Source organism: Dama dama, chromosome 16 (genome assembly GCF_033118175.1).
Source record: "Dama dama isolate Ldn47 chromosome 16, ASM3311817v1, whole genome shotgun sequence".
NCBI lineage: Eukaryota > Metazoa > Chordata > Mammalia > Artiodactyla > Cervidae > Dama > Dama dama.
The window spans coordinates 39243803-39268492 of record NC_083696.1 but is presented as its reverse complement, the minus strand read 5'-3'; the positions used below and the strand labels follow the sequence as shown (position 1 = coordinate 39268492).

At 36.0% G+C, this 24690-nt stretch overlaps 1 protein-coding gene across 1 annotated transcript; it reads left to right on the top strand.

Annotated features, from left to right (window-relative positions):
- Window positions 1-570: 570 nt before the first annotated feature.
- On the top strand, window positions 571-22593 carry ADAMDEC1 (ADAM like decysin 1). The gene is made up of 14 exons (XM_061163868.1): window positions 571-730; window positions 963-1081; window positions 1878-1954; window positions 3355-3433; window positions 5560-5636; window positions 6850-7036; window positions 7262-7324; window positions 7999-8070; window positions 9087-9256; window positions 9619-9700; window positions 10691-10821; window positions 11618-11792; window positions 16867-16950; window positions 21888-22593. The coding sequence occupies exons 1-13, from the start codon at window positions 682-684 to the stop codon at window positions 16945-16947; spliced, it is 1362 nt and encodes a 453-aa protein (XP_061019851.1). The 5' UTR covers window positions 571-681; the 3' UTR covers window positions 16948-16950; window positions 21888-22593.
- Window positions 22594-24690: the final 2097 nt, after the last annotated feature.

Here is a 24690-nt window from a genome sequence, read left to right as displayed (position 1 = left end):
TACCAGGTCAATGGATACCAAGAATCTCACTTTGTTTTACCTTTTTTTGCTAAATAATACTGTTTCTAGCATTTTATCCAAAGGAAGTCATCTGAAATCAAAGAAATATAAACATAATGTTGGGCCATTGGGTGACCAACTATTTTTCCCTCAATTTAAGTTTTCTCTATAAGCATTTTTATCTTTTTGCTAGTCCAGAAGATCAACACACTTTTTCAAAACATGTACAGACTGATAGATTTTCTAAATATATAGATTAATTTCTATAAGATTACTGAAAAGCATGAGTGATGGCTGAATTAAATGTGTGTGCAAATATATATACAGATATCAGTCTCATTAGGTACTTTCCCATGCTATTGGAGCACCAGGGCCAAGCAGTTGCCCAGATGTGAGTCCTTAACAAGATGTAACCACAGACATAAATACCTCTCAGAAATGAGGAACATTCTCATGATCTTGACAGTGCAATGTCTTGGCAACTTTCCAAAGCCATTAGGAAACATTCCCTAAACTTCCAAAGAAGGCTTGAGGTTTTTAAAACTTTTTTTTTTTTCAATTTGTAAAGAGAAGTAGGGGGCAGATAAAGCTGGACAGTGAAGTAGGGGAGATAAAACTGGACAACTGGGGAGATCACAACTTTGTGCTGAGTAGGACTTCTCAGCTACCTGCAGTACCAACATGTCTTTGGTCCTGCTCTCCATCCTCTGGCTCATCATTCAGACTCAAGGTAAGCACTAATATACTGACAATTCCAAAGAATTATTTCATCATTGTCATGTCTTTCCAGGATAGGGAGAGAAAGCTAAAGAAAAATTCTTTGTTATCAAAGCTTAGGTAGAAGGAAATTATTCTTCTCAGTGTTTCTCTTTTCAATGGGAATTGTCTTCCATGCGATTTCAACAAACCAGTCAACAAAAACATTTACATATTTTATATCAATGTTATGTCTCTTTCTCTAGCAATGACCATAAGACAAACACTTGAATCAGAGCTGTATGAAGTAGTTCATCCTAAGAAACTACACATTTTACACAAAAGAGAGATACAGAATAACCAAACAGAGAAGCATGGCAAAGAGGTAAGCAGTGGATTGATCATGGTGTCATCTAATGAGAGAGTAAAGGACCTTTTACTAGTAGAAGTGATGTCACAGTCAACATCTAATAGTTTAATTTTGAAATCCATTTATACAAAAGCTCCCCTTTGCCCTGGAGAGGGCATAGGTTTTCTTTAAGTGCTTTTGCCCTGAAGCAGCAGGAAGGAAGTTAACTGACTCTCTGGATCAGAAAGAATAAAGCAGCTTGGACATTTCTCCAAGTTTGTGGGGAGAACAAAATAAAGGAAGACAGGAATGGCAGCCATTTCTATGAGATAAAATTATCTCATTAATTTACAAGATTTTTTTTTACTGTGTTGAAGATACTCTTTGACTATTACATTTTTGCAAATATTTTCTTCATTTTATAATTTTTATTTTAATTTTTAGTATGCTTTTGTTTGAGCTTTTTTAGTATATTTGGTTTAGCTTTAAAGCAGTAAAAATATATGCCTTATTATTACCCTATTAGGATCCGTTAGGGTACAGAACTGTATACCATCAGTCAGTGACTGTATACCATACGTTACAGCAAATGATAAGTCCATATGTTACATATTAGAGTGAATATAGTCTGTATTATTACCATGTTATTGTGCTTTTTGGAAATCTATTTTGCTGTAAAATTTGTTTCCTTTTACATATTTTAGAAGCATGAGAACTGCTTTTATCTTACATGCATTTGTAATTATCATTCTGTACAGCTACCTATATCATTATAATTATTTTAGATAGATTCAGAAATGTAAATTATCATTATATTATTAAATATCTTTAGGAAAGATATGAACCTGAACTTCAATATCAGATGATGTTAAATGGAGAAGAAGTCATTCTTTCCCTACAAAAAGCTGAGTAAGTTATATTTTCTGCGAGTCTAATCACTGGATTATTCTAAAAAAATGTAGGAAAATAAATCTTGAAACTCTATATAGTATAATTTCACAAAGAAGACATGAAACATATTGAGCATTAAATGCTAATAGTTTGTATTAATGTTATAGAAAAAGCTTGATGTTTCTCTAGCAAATCATATGCAAAGTATAAAACAAAGGAAGCTGCACAAACAACTTTCTTCCTTGGTAATTTTGGAATTTGCTGCAAATATATTTTACCCAGATAAACTCAAATCTTTGATGTGACTTTCCAGTACTTTTATTTAATTGGAGTATATTTTCTTTGAAATATTATGTTAGTTTCTACTGTACAGAAAAGTGAATCAGCTACACGTATATGTATAACCCCTTTCTTTAATTTCCTTCCCATTTAGGTCACCACAGAGCATTGAGTAGAGTTCCCTGTGCTATAGAGTGGGTTCTCATTAGTTATCCATTTGATATATCACTTCAGCTCAGATTTGTTCAGTCGCTCAGTCATGTCCAACTCTTTGCGACCCCATGGACTGCAGCACACCAGGCTTCTCTGTCCATCACCAACTCCCAGAGCTTGCTCAAACTCATGTCCATCGAGTTGGTGATGCCATCCAGCATCTCATCCTCTGTCGTCCCCTTCTCCTCCTGCCCCCAATCTTTCCCAGCATCAGGGTCTTTTCAAATGAGTCAGATCTTCACATCAGGCGGCCAAAGTATTGGAGTTTTAGCTTCAGCATCAGTCCTTCCAATGAATATTCAGGACTGATTTCCTTTAGGATTGACTGGTTTGATCTCCTTGCAATCCAAGAGACTCTCTAGGGGAGAAGTCCAACACCACAGTTCAAAATCATCAATTCTTCAGTACTTCCATACATGACTACTGGAAAAACCATAGCTTTGACTAGATGAACCTTTGTCAGCAAAGTAAAGTCTCTGCTTTTATATCTAAGGCTCATTCGGGGCACACAGCCTTGAGATAGATCTCAGGGAATAGGGTTCCACCAAGTTCTATAATAGTCAGTAAACTTCTCCCTGAATACAGTGGTCCTTGATGTGTACTTGTGACCCAACATCCTTCTGAGATTGCTTAGAGGCTGTGTTCTTGGTGCAAAGAATCCCAATAATATATTTGAAGTTAGAAAAATCACTCTCTGATTTCTGTGTTAGTAAAATATTGGAAGACATTTCTTTCCTCAGATCTAAGAGGTATAACTGAATGTTTGATTTGCTTCAGGATCAGACTCACAATATTGGAAAAAGATCAGTGCATCAGATCAGCTCTTTCTCACCATAAACATTATCATTCCTTTAGTGCTGAAGATTGGATCAGGGATATTGTCTTAATTGTCACCATGAGAGTATTCAACTTTCTGCTCTCTACAGGCATCTCCTGGGACCAGACTACACTGAAACATATTACTCACCCGGTGGAGAAGAAATCACCACAAGACCTCAGAACATGGTAGGTCTGAATGCTTTCTGGGACTCTTAACTTGGATCAGCTGCTTACATCATGAGATTTATAAGTCCAAGGTCAACTTAAAAAAAAAAAATCAAAGGACTTGAAAGCAAGGGGCTCATCTATGACCAAGGAGACAACAGGTGAAAAAAAGAATTATATCTTTTTTATTTTTTATTTTTTTATATCTTTTTTAAAAGATAGAAGTAGTAGGAGGCTCTCAAGTGTTGCATTAAAAAAAATTTTTTTTAAATATTCATGTATTTGAGTGTGTTGGATCTTAAATGTGACACACAGGATCTTCACTGCATCATGCTCAGTATTTCGTTGTGGTGCATGGAATCTCTAGTTGTGGTGCCCAGGCTTAGTTGCTCCTCGGCATGTGGGATCTTAGTTCCCTGACCAAGGAGTGAACCCACAACCTCTGCATTGCAAGGCAGATTCTTCACCACAGGACCACCAGGGAAGTCCCTCAAGTGTTGCATTTTAAGAAGAAACTAAAAATCTATTTTCCCTTAAACCATTTAATCACCAGGTTAGAAATATTCTCTCCTAGGCACTCAAAATGTATGCCACTATTTACTGTTTTCTAGTGGTAAATGATTTATCCTGAGATTCACAATGGTATATCAATTATTTATCTAATAAAAATTTTTATCCAGTTAAACCACCATCATAGAAATCATGCCAAGGTGTAGGTGTCAGACATAGAGGATCAAGGCCAAGAAAAGAATAGGAAGAGAACATAAAAAGGCTGAGTCATATGTATACCTATGGTTGATTCATGTTGATGTTTGGCAGAAACCAACACAATACTGTAAAGCAATTATCCTTCAATTAAAAATAAATATATTTAATTTTTAAAAAAGGCTCAGTCATGAGTATTATCAAGCTAGAGCATTTCTCAGAGCCACCTTCCATGGTGTCCCATACATCTATGTCTCTGTAAAAAAACAAACAAGACTTTGGCCACAGAATGGCCCTTTGTTCCCTTCTTACTTTCTTATTTCAAGGGCATCTGGATTTTTGCTAACATTGACCTGTGGGGAAAGTATCTGATAAATTAGTTCATACTTAAGTGTGAATGGCCAGTGACATCTTAATGTGGTACCTTTTCCAGCTCGTCTACAAGAAAATGTTAATGACATTTTTATAATGAAAATGTTATAATGACAAGGTTTCTTGTAAAGGCAAGAAAGACACAGATGGAATGTCAGACCCTGAAGAAAGTCAGTTTGTTTTGAACAAGAGTTTATTCATTAGCTTTCTTGGACTGTTCTACACAAGTGACCCCCTATTTTGCTTATATGAAGTGCCAACATATCTGAATCTCTGTGTGGTGGTTTAGTCACTCAGTCGTGTCTGACTCTTTGTGACCCCATGGACTCTAGCCCACCAAGCTCCTCTGTCCATAATATTTCCCAAGCAAGAATACTGGAGTGGGATGCCATTTCCTTCTCCAGGGGATCTTCCCAACCCAGGGATTCAATCTGTGTTTCCTGCTTGGCAGGCAGATTCTTTACCTCTGAGTCACCCGGGAAGCCAGTCTGAATCTCTAGTTATAGACAAACTCTCTGGGCTTTCGAGGCTGATAAAGGGCTACCACTAACACACCAGTTAAAAAAAAAAAAAATGAATTTGACCCGTAAATCACAGGGTCTCAGACATGGTGGTATGGCCTCTTGAGGACTCTAGAATTTAGAAAAATGAATACCTCATTTTATTGTATGTAATGCATAGTGGAGCTTGCACAGAGATACTAAATTCTCCAAAGTTGGCACTCAAATATGAGAGTTCCTGGGGAGTGCTATAGACTACATAAAACAACTGGTTACTTCTCAATTGCATTGTCTACTCTTGCCATGAGTCCATTTAGGTTCAAATTTCCTGGACTTTTCTTTAGTGTGAATTAGTGTCACAAAGACAGCTCAACCACCAAATATGGAGAGTTCCCAAGGTCATAGATGGAGAGGTCCATAAAACTACTGAGAATCTCCATGTTTTTGTTTGTGGGAGCTGGTCTGGTCACAGCCACTATTTGAAGAACATTCCTACATATTCAAGATAAGTTTTCAATACAACTGTGATATATTTACTTTTGTAGTTAAAAATTTTTTTTCCAACCTTAGGAACACTGCTACTATAAAGGACACATCCTAAATGAAAAGGACTCTGTTGCCAGCATTAGTACTTGTGATGGATTGAGGTGAGCTACAACTTGTAAAAATATTAAACATCAAGCACTATTTTGTTGCACAATATTGAGTCTTCCTGGACACCATGTCTTCTTACTATTTTGGTAAAATTGTTTCCATTGATAAAATGCTGAATCTACATGGTTAAAGTGAAGAATAATGTATCATCTTTGCAATTATCATTATCTGCACTTCTAGTCAAAGTTAGAGTTAGCAATTTTTAAACAAGTAGTATATTCGGGAGCATGATGACATCTGGATTCAATTTCATATCTATTATCCATCCATCCTTCATTCCCTGAAACCAAGATGCTACCCTGCAGTTGTCACATTAAACATAATTTTTAGAAGTTTGTGTGCATGAGTGTGTTTGTGTATCTGTGTGGTATTTCTGTTTACAAAGGTGATTCTTGCCAGTTAGGGAAAATTTGTAAAGGGTGAGAAAACACAAATAAGAAAATAACCACCAAAAAGTTTTACCTCTGAGTATCACTATTATTAGTTTTTGATCACGGTTCAGTCTTTTATACAGATAAACAAAAATATCATTTATATGATTGAAATGTAAAATAAAATACATGATTCTTTGTCCAACATGAGACATACCACATGACATCAAAAGCCTTTTCCCATATCTTACAGTGCTTTTGTAGATGTAATTTTTTTAACAGCTGTGTTGGCTTTCTAATATTTCATCATACAGTTTCACTATGTATTTCTGAATTAATTTTCCTTCTAAGAAGAGAAAATCTTTAAGTTACTACTAGTTCCAACTTGTTCCTCTGGCTGATCTGCTCATCAATCTTTCTCTTTGGGGTTCTTGGTATCTATAAGATATCTACTCCTTTGCAAGGTATCCTTTGAAAGGTATCTACTCCTTTACTACATTCTCCCTTATATTCCTGGGATCTGCCAAGAAATATTTGCTAAATGTGAAAATAAACTATGGACAAATATCTACTGAGCTCATGGTGTAAATTTCAAATTTGGGGGAATAGCTTCATCTTAGTACTTCTTGTTCAGAATGCCCTGGGTAATTAAAATAGGATCTATTTTTGTATTGGCAAACACTGATTATAACTTAAATTAGCAAAAGTTAGCTGCAAGACATATGAATGAAAACCATGTGTGAACTTGGCATTGAGGGAGAGGAATACCTTCACTCTGGCCAGCGAGTGTGACTCTGGCAGAAAATCTTGAAATACTAACCTCTGTGTCTCACAGGGGCTATTTCACACATCATGATCAAAGATACATGATAAAGCCTCTGAAAAGCACAGACCGAGAAGAACACGCTGTACTCACATACAACCAGGAGGAGCTCAACCCAGCTAATCACACCTGTGGTGTAAGAAACGTTGGCAGGAAACAGGACCTTATTCGAAGCTCAAGGTCACTCAAAAGTCCAGAGGTGAGTGCAGTTTCCCACCATCATTCATTTCAACTGACCCAGTAATGATGCATGAAATACTGGTGTATCCAGAAATCACTTGTGTGAGTAAAGTCCAACCCTTATTTACTTATTCTTCAATTTACTTCTCCTCTGAAGGAAAATAAATAAATAAATCTTTTTGTAAGCTTTTTAATCTCTCAGGTTGAAGATATTATTAACAATGTTCTTTCATTCTTCATTAAGGGAGAAGAGTTTCTTCATGCTGAGAAATACATTGATCTGCTTTTGGTGCTGGATAATGCTTTTGTGAGTATGAAATGAGCTCTTCTTGGGTAGTTAAGTCAACTTTTCAGTTTTCTTATCAAGCAGGTGCAAACAATAAACTATTCTCATGAAAAATACAAACCCTGTCCACATGATTGTCTTATCTGTTCTACCTACCATGTCAGAAATAGTTTTCATTCACTCCTGCTCTTTTAAAATTCATCTGCTGCCAAAATATTCAGACATGGGAAATATACTTAATGGCAGATAGCAACAGTAAAACAACCACAATAACTAGAAACATAAAAGAGTTGGTTATTAATATCTTTTTAAAGTTCTCACTATAACATGTAAATATAAAATAGATATAAAATTATATATAATTTATTAATTCATATATTATAATAAATGAGAATTTATGCTTCCTAACCAAATTTTAAAAATATTAAATTGGTTTGAAAACATTAAAACTAATATGATTTATTCAACTTAATTTGAATTGATATTTTATATGAATACTTAAGTTTTCTTTTGCCAAAAACGTCTTACATTTGAAATAGAATTTGTTGAAACAGATTCTTAGATAAGGTAGATGTGGAATGAACAGACATTTATTTACATCGAAATGTGTAAGTTTTCTTAAACTATAAAATCCCCATCAGCTTTCTCACTTTAATTTGTGATTTTAATTACTCTTTGCATTTTGTATTTTACAGTATAAGATGTATAATGAGAACATAACTGTGATAAGAAGCTTTGTGTTTGATGTGATAAACCTGCTCAATGTGGTAAGATATTTGTTCTATAAACATACGTTTCCACATAGGAGTTTAGGGCTTTTCTATATTTTAAGCAAATAAGAATTGGGAGAATTACAATGGCTTAAAGTCCGCAGTTTGGGGAAATTTGGTAGACAAGGATTAACATCAAGGTAAAATCACTGTATACTGTAGGAAAGGCAACTTCTGCGTTTTCTGTTTTCAAAATGGGATACATTTATCCATCACTTGCAATCGATGAAATATCTAAAAAAAAAACTAAATAAATCTTTCCTACTGTATAGCACAGGGAACTACGTACAATATTCTAGGATAAACCATAATGGAGACGAATGAAAAAGAACATATATATGTTAGATAGTTAGAATAGAAAACAGGAGTGCAGAATGGTGGTGGCTAGAAGATAAGGAAGGGAAAAGCCCACGAAAATACAACAAAGGAAGGTCCGAGGACCGGAGTGAGGACCTCAGGTAGAACAAACAACACTCCTGGCTAGCCCCATTTATATAGGGCAGGCCCGGGGGTGGGGGGTGGGGAAAACATATAAAAAGAAAAGCCAAAGGGCGGAGGGTCTCTCTGTCTCTCTCCCGCATGCTGGGGCGCTCTTCTCTTCGCGTGTTTGGGTCGACAGGCCCTCATACCTCGAGGATGGATTTTCCTGCTAGTATCTAAATAAATCAGAGCTGTAACTCGGAGCTGTAACACTGATTTGTCTTAAGAGCTATAGCACAGTCTGTTCGAGACCTGAGAGCTATAACACAGTCTGCCCAAGACCCAAAAGCTGTGGAGCGCTGAGGGCTTTAATGTCCGTCACTCCAAATCTTAGTTGTGACGAGACAGAACCGAGGAGCGTACACTTGCCTGACATCTAAATATATACATATGTATAACTGAAAACAAACAAAACTCAGTCACTTTGCTCTACAGCAGATATTAACATAACATTGTAAATTGGCTATACTTCAATAATTTTTAAAAAAAAAGAAATAAAAACATTTTCATGATGAAAAATGTTCTTCCCTCAGATTTACAATACCATAGACGTTCAAGTGTCCTTGGTAGGTATGGAAATATGGTCTAATGGTGACAAGATAAAGGTGGTACACAACACACGTGCCACCTTTAACAAATTTATGAATTGGCATCGTTCTAACCTGGGAAAAATGAAGACCCATGACCATGCTCAGCTACTCAGGTAAGCACACACTGGCCAGAGCCAGGACTATTTTGACAGAGAAGATAATTATCCCAAAGGTTTCTTGGCAGAGATTCCTATTCAATTCTACCTCCCTGTTCAGTGATCAGAGAGCCTAAAGTTCTGTTATTAGCAACTCACCTGTGGGATTGTTGCAGACCCATCTCAGATCACTAAAATTGACTCTTGGATGTGGGATAACCATCTGTGGTCATTCTAATGCTATAGAATAGCAGTGGCTTTTCTGGGACCTCATGAATAGGAAAAGGGTAGGGGAACTAGGAAAGTCTCAGACAGAGTTGACAGAAGCTGATGGTTCAAAAGACTCAGATTGTGACAACATACCTGTAATTTTCACGCAGTGGAGTTGGCTTCAAAGATCGAATTACAGGACTGGCGGCCTCGAATTCCTTGTGCACCCCATCGTCCGTTGCTGTTATTGAGGTTTGTAAACATATGGCTCCCTGAGGTTCTACAACCTCCATGAAGACAAGCACAATGTCTTATTTAGAGTTAGCACAATGTACATTTGCTGAATCAGTAAATAAAAGTAGAAATGAACCTGAATTAGTAGATCACTACACTGAGGATTCCTTGGATTATGAAACAGAATATCTCTTTACATTGACCCTCCCAGAGCTTTCACTCTTTAGTTGATGTTAGGGAGTTAGAAGAGGAAGATCAGAAGAAAAAGAGAATCCAGGTGCCCTCTGGGATTTGAGGTAACTTCAAATTAATCGTCGCTAGTATCTATGGCCAGGGAGGTTGGACAAAGTGCATGTCAGTGTCACACAGCCCAACACTGCCAGTGTCATGGTCACCATAGCAATATTTTTTAGAATTGAGTACATAGTGTGATATCTTTTAGTACTTCCTATGCAGAACGAGCTTCCCTGGTGGCTTGTTGGTAAAGAATCCACTCGCCAGTGTGGGAGATGAGGGTTCTATCCCTGGGTTGGGATGATCCCTTGGAGAAGGAAATGGTAACCCATTCCAGTGTTCTTGTCTGGGAAATGCCATAGACAGAGGAGCCTGGAAGGCTACCGTCCATGGAGTCACAAGAGTCAGACTCCACTTAGCAACCAAACAACAACAATGAATAATGGAATTATCATGATTTAACCATGGTTTATCAATAATCCATATTGATTGAGCGCTGGCTCAGCAGTTAGATTTCCAATAGCAAATCATTTCAAATGTTTACAATGTCATTTTTGATGTTTGAAGTGTAAACATTTTTAATGTTTACAATGTCCTGTCAGTTGTCTCAAATGTCTACAATTTACAATAACCAATGACAGGGGAAGAAGCTCAATGACTCAATAATTTTCATGTCAAACTATTATTCTTTGTAATACCAAACATCAATAATAATGAACAAATAATTGAATAAATTCACAAATAATAGATATTTCTATTTTTTTTTTTCACCAGGGTAAGAGAAAGAACAGTGTCTCTCTTGTAGGAGTGATGTCACATGAATTGGGTCATGTCCTCGGTATGCCTGATGTTCCATATTACACCAAGTGCCCCTCTGGGAGTTGTGTGATGAATGAATATCTAAGGTGAGACCTTGTCACTCTAAAGAAAAAAAAAATTCTTAAACCTTACAGAATTCAGATGCAGCCTGTATAACTGGATGAACATTTTTTAATGTAATGGCTGTGTTTCCAACTAATTCGTGCTCTAGCTTCTTGATGTACAGGATTTACCAGCTAGCAGAACTCATTATTTAAGATTTCCAAATATGCCAAGGTAGAGTTTATGAGTATAGTGACCATGTTACTCTAACTTAAAATAATTTTAGCTTAAAGCAGTCTTTTCTAAAAATATTTATATAATTAAGATGAGAACATCCTTATAAATCCCTATCACCAATCCATTCATTTTTATGTTATTAATTTTGCCTTTTAATTCTAAACACTTGGCAAGGACTTGAGATAGAAAAACCAATAAACATATCTTACTGTTGAAGTGTTCATAAATAGGAAGTTAAGTATCTCCCCTCAACCTCTAAGTTTGCAATTATTTCCTTTCACTATTCATTGTTATTATCACTTACCTCTCAGCCCTCAATAGTGAGATGAGTGAATGATAACAAATGGTGAAGCTCATCACTGCTGCCATTTAGGGCAGAATTAAATCTGCACAGGAATTGAAATTCTTCAAACTCCTACAACTGGGTATCTAGAAAAAGAATTTTCCAATGACAGTAGTATTCATGCTCTTTCACACTCCACATATAACATGGTTCATTTATACTAAATTTGGAATTTTTGTTGAACTAGTTAGACAAGTCACATTCTTATGTTAACATCACTGTATATAACATGGTATTTCTCATTTTTCTTCTGGTTACAGTTCAAAATTCCCAAAGGATTTCAGTACACGCAGTCGCTCACATTTTAAAAAATACATGCTATCTCAAAAGCCAAGATGCCTACTGCAAGCACTGGTTCCTAAAAATATGACAAAACCAGTGTGTGGGAACCAACTTTTGGAAGTAGGTGAAGACTGTGATTGTGGCTCTCCTGAGGTATGCAAATGTCTGTGGTCTGAAAAATTTACTAGAGAGTTACTGTGGCTTTCTTTTTAGTTTTAGAGTATAACTGCTTTACAATGTTGTGTCAGTTTCTGAAGCACAACATGAATCAGCTATACATATACATATATCATTTCCCTCTTGCACCTGCCTCCACTCCCAGCCACATCCCACACCTCTAGGTCATTACAGAGCACCAGGCTGAGCTCCCTGTGCTGTTCGTAATGTTTTCTTTTTTTCTCTTTTAAAATGCACTTTTGGAAGTTCTTTCTAAAGACAAACTTGGCATCTTAGTAAAAAGTAGGCTTGTATTTGTTTTCAGTACTGACTTTAGTCATCTTTTGAAAAGCATTTTGAAAGCCAGGATACGCTTATTATATGATTTTATATGAACTTCAATGAAAAGAAGTAAATCATTAAGGTGAAAAGACAACTCTCAGAACAGAAAAAAATACTTGCAAAAGAAACAAGTAACCAGGGACTAATCTCCCTTGTGATACAAACAGTTCATTCAGCTCAATGTAAAAAAAAGAAAAAAAAAAATCTAAAAATAGGTAGGATAACTTAGTAGACATTTCTCCAAAGAAGACATAGAGATGGCCAGAAAATACATGAAAAGATGCTCAACATCACTTAATATTAGAGAAATGCAAATCAAAACTGTAATGAGTTATCCTCACACTGCTCAGAATGGTCATCATTAAAAAATCTACAAACAATAAATACTGGAGAGGATGTGGAAAAAAGGTAACCCTCCTACACTGATGGTGAGAATGTAATTGGTACAGTCACTATTGAGCATAGTATGGAGGTTCCTTAAAAATCTAAACATAGCAGAGTGTGTGTGTGCTAAGTCGCTTCAGTGGTGTCTGACCCTTTGCGACCATATAGACCATAGTCCACCAGGCTCCTCTGTCCATGAAATTCTCCAGGCAAAAGTACTGGAGTGGGTTGCCATGACCTTCTTCAGGGTATTTTCCCAACCCAGAGATTGAACCCGTGTCTTTTAGTCTCCTGCATTGGCTGGCAGGTTCTTCACCACTAGCACCACTTGGGAAGCCCCCAGAGCTACCATATGCCCCAGCAATCCCACTCCTGAGCATGTATCTGGAGAAAACCATAATTCAAAACGATACAAGCATCATAATGTTGATTACAGCCCTATTTACAATAGCCAGGATTTGGAAGCAACTTAAATGTCCATTGGTGGAGGAATAAAGAAAATGTGGTACATATATATACAATAGAATATTACTCAGCCACAAAAAGGAACAAAATTGTGCAATTTGCAGATATGTGGATGAACCTAAAGACTGTCATACAGAGTGAAGTAAGTCAGAAAGAGAAAAACAAATATCATATGGTTTCACTTACATGTGGAATCTAGAAAAGTGGTACAGATGAACTTATTTGTAAAGCAGAAATAGAGACACAGACATAGAGAATGGATGTATGGATTCTAGGGGCTAGGGGTGTAGGATGAACTGGGAGACTGAGACTGACATATATACACGATTGATCTTATGTATAAAATAGATAACTGCTGCTGCTGCTGCTGCTAAGTCACTTCAGTCGTGTCCAACTCTGTGTGACCCCATAGATGGCAGCCCATCAGGCTCTTCCGTCCCTGGGATTCTCCAGGAAAGAATACTGGAGTGGGTTGCTATTTCCTTCTCCAATGCATGCATACATGCTAAGTCACTTCAGTCATGTCTGACTCTGTGCGACCCTATGGACAGCAGCCCACCAGCCTCCTCTGTCCACAGGATTCTCCAGACAAGAATACTGGAGTGGGTTGCCATATCCTTCTCCAGAAAATAGATAACTATTGAGAACCTATTGTCTAGCACAGGGAACTCTGTAGTGCTCTGTGGTGTCCTAAATAGGAAGGAAATCCAATAAAAAGGGGATACACATGAGCATATAGTTTCTACTATATTCTACTTTGATATACAGTAGAAACTAACACATTATAAAGCAAGTGTACTTCCTTTTAAAAAGTAAATCCTTAACTATACGTGTCACTTATGACATTTCTTAAATATATTAGTCAAATTTCTAAATCACATAAACTCCCAGCTGATCGTTTTGTTGAACAATAACAATTTAAAAGGGGTTTCCCGTGTGGCTCAGTGGTAAAGAATCTGCCTACCAATGCAGGAGATGTGGGTTATATCTCTGGGTCTGGAAGAGCCCCTGAAGGAGGAAATGGCACCCCACTCCAGTATTCTTGCCTGGAAAATCTCAGGCAAGAGAGAGAGAGGCCTGGTGGGCTACAGTCCATGGGGCTGCCAAGAGTAAGACACAACTGACAGACTAAGTACTTACACACAGATGCAACAATTGAAAATCCAGAAGTAAATTCTCTCCATTGAGACAGTCATCAAGCAGTGTGTAAATGAGAAGGAGAAATTAAAACGTAAAGAGGAAAAAGAAAAATCACACAAGTCTGTAGAAGATGGATTAACATAGAACATTTAAGATAATTATGGTACTTCTGGCTAAATCTTCATAAAAATCTAACCCCTTTAAGACATCAGTGTATCCTAAAGAATATCTCTGATAGAATGTTCATTAGCAGTCTCAGAGTAGGTTTCTAAAAGAAAGTGTTCTATTTAAAAAAATGAATTATGATTTGAGGAGACTTTTTACACGTCAATCTGCTGAATGCTTTTATAATCACAATCTCCTTTATTACTCACAACAAACCTACAAAACAGGTTTATTTTCCCAATTTAGAAAAGAAGTGAGACTCAGAAAAGCTAAGTAACTAGATCCAAGAATACAAAGCTAGTAATTGCTGAAACCTGTTGCAACCCAAGATTTATCCATTACTTTAAGAGGCTTTGTGACAATGAGAAAGACATATAATCTTTCTATGCTGTTTATTTATTCAGAAATTTTAAGCTATTGAGGGCTTCCCTGGTGGCTAAGTGATAAAGAATTTGCCTGCCAATGCAGAAGATATGGGTTCCATTCATGATCTGAGAAGATCCCATGAAGGAACTAAGCCTGTATATCAAAAAAGAAAAAACAAAACAAAAAAAATTTAAGTTATTTAGTTATAAGTTTACATGGTGCAACTTAATTATTCACAAAGAATAATGTAAATATTCTGTTAATTATAATGATATGTGAAATTATACAAATGATTTGACACTTTACAATAATTTAGATTTATGTTTATCTCATTCTTACTTCTTATATTCCCATATGGTTTCTCAAGTGGAGGATAACTGAAGTTGTTCACAATCCTTTGTATTTCTAATTTCAACAGGTAAAATGCTGCGTGTTCAGTACACACACACACACACACACACACACACAAGAGAGAGAGAGAGGGAAGAGAACAGAAGAGGAGAAACTACTATTATACGGTGTTTAATATCTTCTTTTCTTTAACTACATCATCCAGTTCCCATATTCTTTCCATATCTTGTTGATTTTCTTCTTCTGTAGCTGAATAAAATTAGAGATCTAGAGAGTCTAAACTTAAGAACAAGTGAGTTTTTAAATAGCTGTTTTTTACCTAAAAAGTAGTATATTTATTTTATACAGAATTCTTTAATGAAAAATCTGTTTTCCAGGATCCTATATGCTATTTTATTATTTTTAGTAAAAATAATCATTCTCTCTGTCTAGATATTATCAAACAACCATAATGCTATTTTAATGAATCCAGCTATGTAACACACTTTAATATCAGTAATGGAAAATTTCTTCACTGGCATTTTTTTTGCAGTGTTTTCATAGTAATTATTCAGTGTTCATTCTTCCATAAATATATTGGTTTTATTTATTTATTTATTTTGTCAATTTACCTGCAAATACGGTTTGATATTTGTAAAATTCACAATTCACTCTAAAGGCCACTGGCATTTTCACAACATTAAGTATTGTCTTAAAAGATAAGTTGCCTTTGAAGTTTTTCAGAGAAGTTAAATAAAAAATTCTGCATGCAGTTCTTGCATATTTTGAAAGTTTATTTTGAAATATTTTCAACTTTTTTCTTTTTTCTGTTAGTACATATAATGTTTACTTTTTATTTAGGTTCTCATTTATTACTGTTCTTGACATTATTTTATTATTATCTTAAACAGCTATCTTAGTGACTAACTGAATGTTTTTGGAAATTGATCCTCTTTTTTTTTCTAGCTCAAGAATTTTATCATGTATAAACAGTGAAAACATAATTATTATTATTTATAGATAATAATTATTATATATCTGATTATTATGCTTTAATATATTTTTGTCTCATAGCATTTATCAGAGTTAACATAAGAATATAGCATAAAAATAATTCTTGTTTTATACTTTATTGAATGTGCTTTTACTATTCACCGATAGATTTTCTTTATCATGATGATCAAAACAGTGTTCATAGTTCACTAACACTTGTTAATTAAATAATGCTTGCCTAATTTGTACTAATTTTTGCCATCTATCACATTAGTATTAGTTGTTTTCTTCCCTCAGTCTTTTAATATAATGGATAATGTTACTTTATTTTGTACTGTTGAGACACCCTTGCATTTTTGGTGACAAAATATTCTGCAGAGTTTGTAATGGAGAATTATTATATTAATAGGCTAGTGTTTGACTAATATTTTACTCAAGTTTTTGCATTAATATTCACAAATGAGAATGGTATGATGTATATATTCATTACCAGTTCTCATTATCAGGATTATGCAGGCTTGGTAAAAATGAATTGAGGATTAAAAAAAAATTTTTTTTTTCTCTATCATCAAGCTGTTTGAAGAGAATAGAAATATTCTCCCTTGAATTTCAAATTAACATACATGTAATACCATCCAGGTGAATTTATTTGGGAAAGTGTTTGGATTATTCTATTTTTGTACTTTTAAGAGATGGTTTTCATTACTCAGCATTTTTTTTCTATCATTAAATTTCCTTGGTCATTTCAACTCGAATTTGTATAGCAGAGTAATTTAGTTTAAAAAGTGAAATTTCATTGTCATCTTATACCAGAATTCTGTGCACCCAGTCTATAGGGGTAAAAATGCTTGAACCCACTTTTGCATTGTGTGTGTGTGTTTTACAGGAATGTACCAATCCTTGCTGTGAAGCCATGACCTGTATGTTAAAACATGAAGTTAATTGTGGAAAAGAGACTGACGAGTAACATGTAAGATTTTATTTTTCTTTCTTTGTTCTCAAACATTTTCATATTTTTATGTGATTCAAGATAGATATGACACTGAGTTCAACAAAGCTAAAACTCAATTTATTTCATTTTACATTTTTTAAATGACTCAAATTCAGAAATTAAAAAAAGTCACCATTATGAACATAAATAGCTCAGAGTTGTGTATATACTAATACACTAAGGAGAAAAGTAGCTATTTTGTCATCATGAAACTAGGACTTCAGAAAACTGTGCTAAAATTGTATGAAATTCTAAAAGGTAATAATGAGTTTAATATAAAGTAATATGACAAACAGAAAAGTGAAAGTGAAAGTTGCTCAGTCGTGTCCAACTCTTTGTGACTTCATGGACTATACACTCCCTGGAGTTCTCTCCAAGACAGAATATTGGCGTGGGTAGATCCAGGGGATCTTCCTGACCCAGGGATCAAACCCAGGTCTCCTGCATTGCAGGTGGATTCTTTACCAGCTGAACCATGAGGGAAGCAAAGGCCTCAATTGATGAGCAAATTCTCTTCTTGTTTAAGTGCTGATCATTGAAATTGAAAGGTAGTCAGAAGATAAAATTTAACAATGCACTACAAGATTTGACAATTTTATTCCTTTTAAAATGCCTAGGGAATTTCCTGGTGGTCCAGTAGCTAAGACACAGTACTTTCACTGCCATAGGCCTGGGTTTGAACTCTGGTCTGGGAACTAATGTCCTATAAACTGTGTGGCATGGCCAAAAGATTTTTTTTTTTTTTAAATAAAATGCTTCAATAATGCATAATTCACGGATTATTTTTGTATTTTACACTCCTACATAAGTTGGGCTAGGAGACCTAATTGTTTTTGATATATTCCTTTCAGTAAAAACCAGTCTCCAAATCTGAAAATGGCAGCAACAACCAAAAATTATGAAAAGGAGAAAGACTTGGGACAAATTATTAATATATGAATGGAGTTATTCTTACCAACTGCCTCCCTTTCCTGAATTTCCTGAATCTTTTTTGGATTTTTTTAAAAAAATTATTTATTTTAATTGGAAGCTAATTCCTTTACAATATTGTGGTAGTTTTTGCCATATATTCACAGGAATCAGCCATGGGTGTACATGTGTTCCCCTTCCTGAACCTCCCTCCCCATCCCATCCCTCAGGGTCATCCCAGTGCACCAGCCCTGAGCACCCTGTCTCATGCATCAAACCTGGACTGGAAAGCTATTTCATATATGATAATATACATGCTTCAATGCTATTCTCTCAAATCATCCCACCCTCGCCTTCTCCCACAGAGTCCAAAATTCTGTTCTTTACATCTGTGTCTCTTTTGCTGTCTTGCATATATTATAGGGTCATCATTACCATCTTTCTGAATTCCATATATATACGTTAGTATACTGTATTGGTGTTTTTCTCTCTGACTTACTTCGCTCTGTATAATAGGCTCCAGTTTCATCCACCTCATTAGAATGGATTCCAATGCATTCTTTATAATAGCTGAGTAATATTCCATTCTGTATATGTCCCGTGGCTTTCTTATTCATTTATCTACTGGTGGACATCTAGGTTGCTTCCATGTCCTGGCTATTGTAAACAGTGCTGTGACGAACATTGGGGTACACGTGTCTCTTTCAATTCTGGTTTCCTCAGTGTGTATACCCAGCAGTGGGATTACTGGGTCATATGGCAGTTCCATTTCCAGTTTTTTAAGGAATCTCCACATTCTTCTCCATAGTGGCTGTACTAGTTTGCATTCCCACCAACAGTGTAAGAGGGTTCCCTTTTCTCCACAACCTCTCCAGCATTTATTGCTTGTAGATTTTTTTGATAGCCGTCATGCTGGCCATCGTGAGATAGTACCTCATTGTGGTTTTGATTTGCATTTCTCTGATAATGAGAGATGTTGAGCATCTTTTCATGTGTTTGTTAGCCATCTGTATGTCTTCTTTGGAGAAATATCTGTTTAGTTCTTTGGCCCATTTCTCGATTGGATCGTTTATTTTTCTGGAATTGAGCTGCAGGAGTTGCTTGTATATTTTTGAGATTAATTCTTTGTCAGTTGCTTCATTTGATATTATTTTCTCCCATTCTGAGGGCTGTCTTTTCACCTTGCTTATACTTTCCTTCATTATGCAAAAGCTTTTAAGTTTAATTAGGTCCCATTTGTTTATTTTTGCTTTTATTCCCATTACGCTTGGAGGTGGGTCATAGAGGATCCTCTGTGATTTATGTCAGAGAGTGTTTTGCCTATGTAAACTCCTCCAGGAGTTTTATAGTTTCTGGTCTTACATTTAGATCTTTAATCCATTTTAAGGTTTTTTTTTTGTGTGTGTGTGGTGTTAGAAAGTGTTCTGGTTTCATTCTTTTACAAGTGGTTGACCAATTTTCCCAGCACCACTTTTAAAGAGATTGTCTTTTCTCCATTGTATATTCTTGCCTCTTTTGTCAAAGATAAGGTGTCCATTAGGTGCGTGGAATTATCTCTGGGCTTTCTATTTTGTTCCACTGATCTATATTTCTGTCTTTGTGCCAGTACCAAACTGTTTTGATGACTGTGGCTTTGTAGTACAGCCTGAAGTCAGGCAGGTTGATTCCTCCAGTTCCATTCTTCTTTCTCAAGATTGCTTTGGCTATTCAAGGTGTTTTGTATTTCCATACAAATTGTGAAATGATTTGTTCTAGCTCTGTGAAAAATACAATTGGTAGCTTGATAGGGATTGCATTGAATCTATAGATTGCTTTGGTAGTATACTCATTTTCAGTATGTTGATTCTTCCAATCCATGCTCATAGTATATTTCTCCATCTATTTGTGTCATCTTTGATTTCTTTCATCAGTGTTTTATAGTTTTCTATATATAGGTCTTTTGTTTCTTTAAGTAGATTTATTCCTAAGTATTTTAATCTTTTCATTGCAATGGTGAATGGAATTGTTTCCTTAATTCTCTTTCTGTTTTCTCATTGTTAGTGTATCAGAATGCAAGGGATTTCTGTGTGTTAATTTTATATCCTGCAACTTTACTATACTCATTGATTAGCTCTTGTAATTTTCTGGTGGAGTCTTTAGGGTTTTCTATGTAGAGGATCATGTCATCTGCAAACAGTGAGAGTTTTACTTCTTCTTTTCCAATCTGGGTTCCTTTTATATCTTTTTCTGCTCTGATTGCTGTGGCCAAAACTATGTTGAATATTAGTGGTGAGAGTGGGCACCCTTGTCTTGTTCCCGACTTTAGGGGAAATGCTTTCCATCTTTCACCATTGAGGGTAATATTTGCTGTGGGCTTGTCATATACAGCTTTTATTATGTTGAGGTATGTTCCTTCTATTCCTGCTCTGGAGGGTTTTTATCATAAATGGGTGTTGAATTTTGTCAAAGGCTTTCTCTGCATCTATTGAGATAATCATATGGTTTTTATCTTTTAATTTGTTAATGTGGTATATTTCATTGATTGATTTGTAGATATTAAAGAATCCTTTCATCCCTGGGATAAAGCCTACTTGGTCATGATGTATGATCTTTTTAATATGTTGTTGGATTCTGTTTGCTAGAATTTTCCTAAGGATTTTGCATCTATGTTCATCAGTGATATTGGCCTGTAGTTTTCTTTTTGGGGGCATCTTTGTCTGGTTTTGGCATTAGGGTGATGGTGGCCTCATAGAATGAATTTGGAAGTTTACCTTCCTCTGCAATTTTCTGGAAGAGTTTAAGTAGGATAGGTGTTATCTCTTCTCTAAATTTTTGGTAGAATTCAGCTGTGAAGCCATTTAGTCCTGGGATTTTGCTTGTTGGAAGATTTTTTATTACTGTTTCAATTTCTGTGCTTGTGATGGGTCTGTTAAGATTTTCCATTTCTTCCTGGCTCAGTTTTGGAAAATTATACTTTTCTAAGGATTGGTCCATTTCTTTCAAGTTGTCCATTTTATTGGCATATAGTTGCTGATAGTAATCTCTTATAATCCTTTATATTTCTGTGTTGTCTATTGTGATTTCTCCATTTTCATTTCTAATAGTGTTGACTTTCTTATCTGGAATTGAACTTCTTGAGAGATTATAAAGGGAATAATCAACTCACAGTGGCTTCCCTGTCAGTGGTAAAGAATTTGCCTGCCAATTTAGGAGACACAAGAGATATGAGTTAGATCCCTGAGTCTGGAAGATCCCCTGGAGGAGGAAATGGCAATCCACTCCAGTATTCTTTCTCAGAGAATTCCATGAACAGAGGCACCTGGCAGGCTACAGTCCATGGAGTTGCAAGAGTCAGACAAGACTTAGTGATTCAACCACCAACACCCAATCAACTGAAAGATCACTGACATTCACTTCCTCAAGGAAGGGACCAGAAAGGTCATATGATGAGGAGTATCACTCACTCAGGGCTCCTGAATTCATGCCTGGAAAATTCCAAGGACAGAGGAGCCTGGCAGGCTATAGTCCATGGGGTCACAAAGAGTCAGACACGACTAGTTACTGAGCATGCACATTAGTCATTCTCTCACCAAGCATCATTTCACTCAGTTTTACCCCTAGTGTGATCCACTCTACAGGAAATATTAGAAATTATTCCCATCTTCTTCCTTTGTCACAGAGATCAGAAGCATATCATCACAAACCATAACCTTTCAATTTTTTTTAGGGGCTTGGAATGATAGGTGGACATGCCCCCTTACTGGCCAATATTGGCAATTTAGTGTCATGGAAAGAAAACTGAACTTTGACTCAGGATACTTTGATTATTTTCTCAGGTTAGGTCCAAACTACCCGTAGCACTGAAGGTCAAATCATTTACTTCATTTTCTCACCTGTAAAATGAAGCTAATGGTATTGTCTTTCAGTAGGGTTGTTAGAATTATTTAAATTCTATAAATATTTGCTATTATTACATAATTTTTATAATTTATAATGACCATGGCTTCCAATTTTTTTCTTTTGATCAGAGGATGAATCCAAACATCTACTTCATTGTGATGCTACTTGCCAGGACAGGAATCAAGAAATCCAAACATGCCAGGAATCTTGCATAGTCTTACCATTGTCCTTAACTATATTTTGCTTTTCACTTGTCCTTATACTTCCTGTAATTTTACCTCTACAGTCAACAAGTCAATAGATATATTTAGGGAAGCTGCCTATTTTCTAGTCTGATCTTTAAATATATTTTTTAAGGATCTTGAAGCTGTTGTTTGGCTCTTTTCTTTGGAGAACAAAAGAAATTAGTCTTTGACTAAAACATTACAAAATGCTCCACTGAATTATGCAAGCTGAATTCAGAATTGTATAGTGGCAAGTGACTTGTATTTTAATCCCTCTTTTATTTTAGTTTAGTCCATGAAAAAATAAGATCATTTGATGAGTGTAATCTTTGGTGGAAGAAAGGAAAGCAAAGTTCATGTGTCATTTCTTACTCTTTAGTATTCTGCTTTCCTTGCTCTTAGACGTGTGATATTTTTCTATATCATGTCAAGGCTAATGAAGTTTTTTTTTTAATTTTATCACATATAATCATTTCACCATCACATTTAACATTAATTTGAAGAACTCTGTATTGCTTACACTGTCATTTAGCCACCAAGAATTGCTTCATTCATCTATTGGCTTAATGAACCACAGCGTCAGTGAATTAAAGCACAACTTTTTGAGGAATTTGTTTGTGTGGTCATTTTTGAAAATGAATATTTTCCAGCCTTGTTGTAGGTCTGTGTTAGATGATAAAGTCTCACATAATTAGACAATTTCCCCTTTGGTCATTTGACAGCACTGCCACAGATAGCCAGGCATTGTGATGGAGAGGAGAAAGGTCATGTTCTCTTTTAATGCCCAGAATGAAATGACTTGAGGCCAGTCACACAAGACTAGTCTTCTTTTTGAAGTTTCTCTAAATTGTTTTTTAACAATTGTCCAAATTTCCACTGATGCCTGGGTCAGGAGAGCAAGAACTTAGACATACTGGTAAAAGCAAGCAACTTTCTAAAACAAGCAACTTTCCAGAAAGCCCCCCGCCTCCCGCCTTCCTTGCCTCCATGTTGTTGGTGGCTTTGGCTCTTCAAGTGTTACAGTGACACTGCATGTCTGATGTCACTGGTGGCCATGGTATAGTCATGACTTGTCAATATCCCTGCCCTGTGTGTGTGTGTGTGTGTGTGTGTGTGTGTGTGCATGCACGTGTGTGCATGCATGTGTGTGTGCACATGTGTGTGCATGTGTGTGTGTGTGTGCACGCATGTGTGTGTGTGTTTATTTGCTCAGTCATGTCTGACTCTTTTGTGACCCCATGGACTGCAGCCCACCAAGTTCTTCTGTCCATGGGATTGTCCAGGCAAGAACACTGGAGTGGGTTGCCATTTTCTTCTCCAGGGGACCTTCCTGACCCAGGAACGGAACCCATGTCTCCTGCATCTCCTGCATTGACAGGGAGATTCTTTACCACTGAGACACTTGGAAACTCCACCCAAATCTTCCAAGGAAAAAGGACTTCTTTAGGCTTGTTCCTCCTATACTTCATGAACAGATAGAGGCGTCTTATAATAAAACAGCTGGAGCTATAGGGATTTAGCAAGTAGCATGCTGGTGACAGCTAGGACTGGTTCATGAGTGTCAACTGTTAAAATGATCAGGAATATTATGAACTGGTTGTGAAAGAACCATTACTAAAAAACCAGCCTGTATAAATTTTCAATTAAAAATAATATTAAAACTTAGAGTTCTGCAGAGAAACTTAACAAATTATATTAAATAAACTATATTTAATAAATTATATCAAAACTAAGAGTTCTTCAGAGATACATCCTATATTTATATTTATTCACTCTGTGATATAGATAAATAGATAGAGAGCTATATAGATATGTATCTATCTATCTAAATCACAGAGTGAGCAAATGTAAATACAGTTATGCATGGGGTTTCTCTGTGGATTTCTAATGTAAGTTTTAATAGATACATATGTAGGTCTGTCTCTATCATCTGCCTATTTATATATCTATGTAAGAAAAAGAGAGATTGAATTTTGTTAAGAGAAATTGGCCCACAATCATGAAAGCTGAGAAATACCCATATATGCTATTTGCAAGTTGGAGACCCAGGAGAGCTGGTGGTGTCCAAGGGCAGGAGAAAATGAGGTGAGATGTACCAGTTTGAGCAGGCAGGCAGGAAGAAAAAAACAAAGATTCTTCTTTTCACCAACTTTCGTTCTACTCAGATCCTCAACAGATTAGATGATTCCCACCTACCCCGAGGAGGGAAATCTGCTTTACTGGGCCCAGTGGCATCCTGTGGTGCAGTCAAGTTGGCCCATAAAGTTAGCCATCACACTAAAAATTTTATATAAACAGAATTATACTGCAAAAATTAAAAAAAAAAAAAACAAAGACATCACTTTGGGGGGAAAAAAAGGTCCATATAGTCAAAGCTATGGTTTTTCCAGTAGTCATGTATGGATGCAAGAGTTGAATCATAAAGAAGACTGAGCCCCAAAGAATTGATGCTTTTGAACTGTGGTGTTAGAGAAGACTGTTGAAAGTCCCTTGGACTGCAAGGAGATCAAATCAGTCAATCCTAAAGGAAATCAACCCTAAACATTCATTGAAAGGATTGTAGCTGAAGCTGAAGCTTCAACACTTTGGCCACTTGATACGAATATCCAACTTATTGGAAAAGACCCTGATGCTGGGAAAGACTGAAGGCAAAACGAGAAGTAGGCAGCAGAGGATGAGATGGTTAGTCAGCATCACTGACTTAATG

What these genes read in the sequence shown, in the direction of transcription:
- ADAMDEC1 (XM_061163868.1), top strand. Translation starts at nt 682, where the DNA reads ATGTCTTTGGTCCTGCTCTCCATCCTCTGGCTCATCATTCAGACTCAA. An exon ending in CCACAAGACCTCAGAACATG is followed by an intron (nt 3,434 to 5,559) that starts GTAGGTCTGAAT and finishes TTCCAACCTTAG; the next exon opens with GAACACTGCTACTATAAAGG. An exon ending in AGTACTTGTGATGGATTGAG is followed by an intron (nt 5,637 to 6,849) that starts GTGAGCTACAAC and finishes TGTGTCTCACAG; the next exon opens with GGGCTATTTCACACATCATG.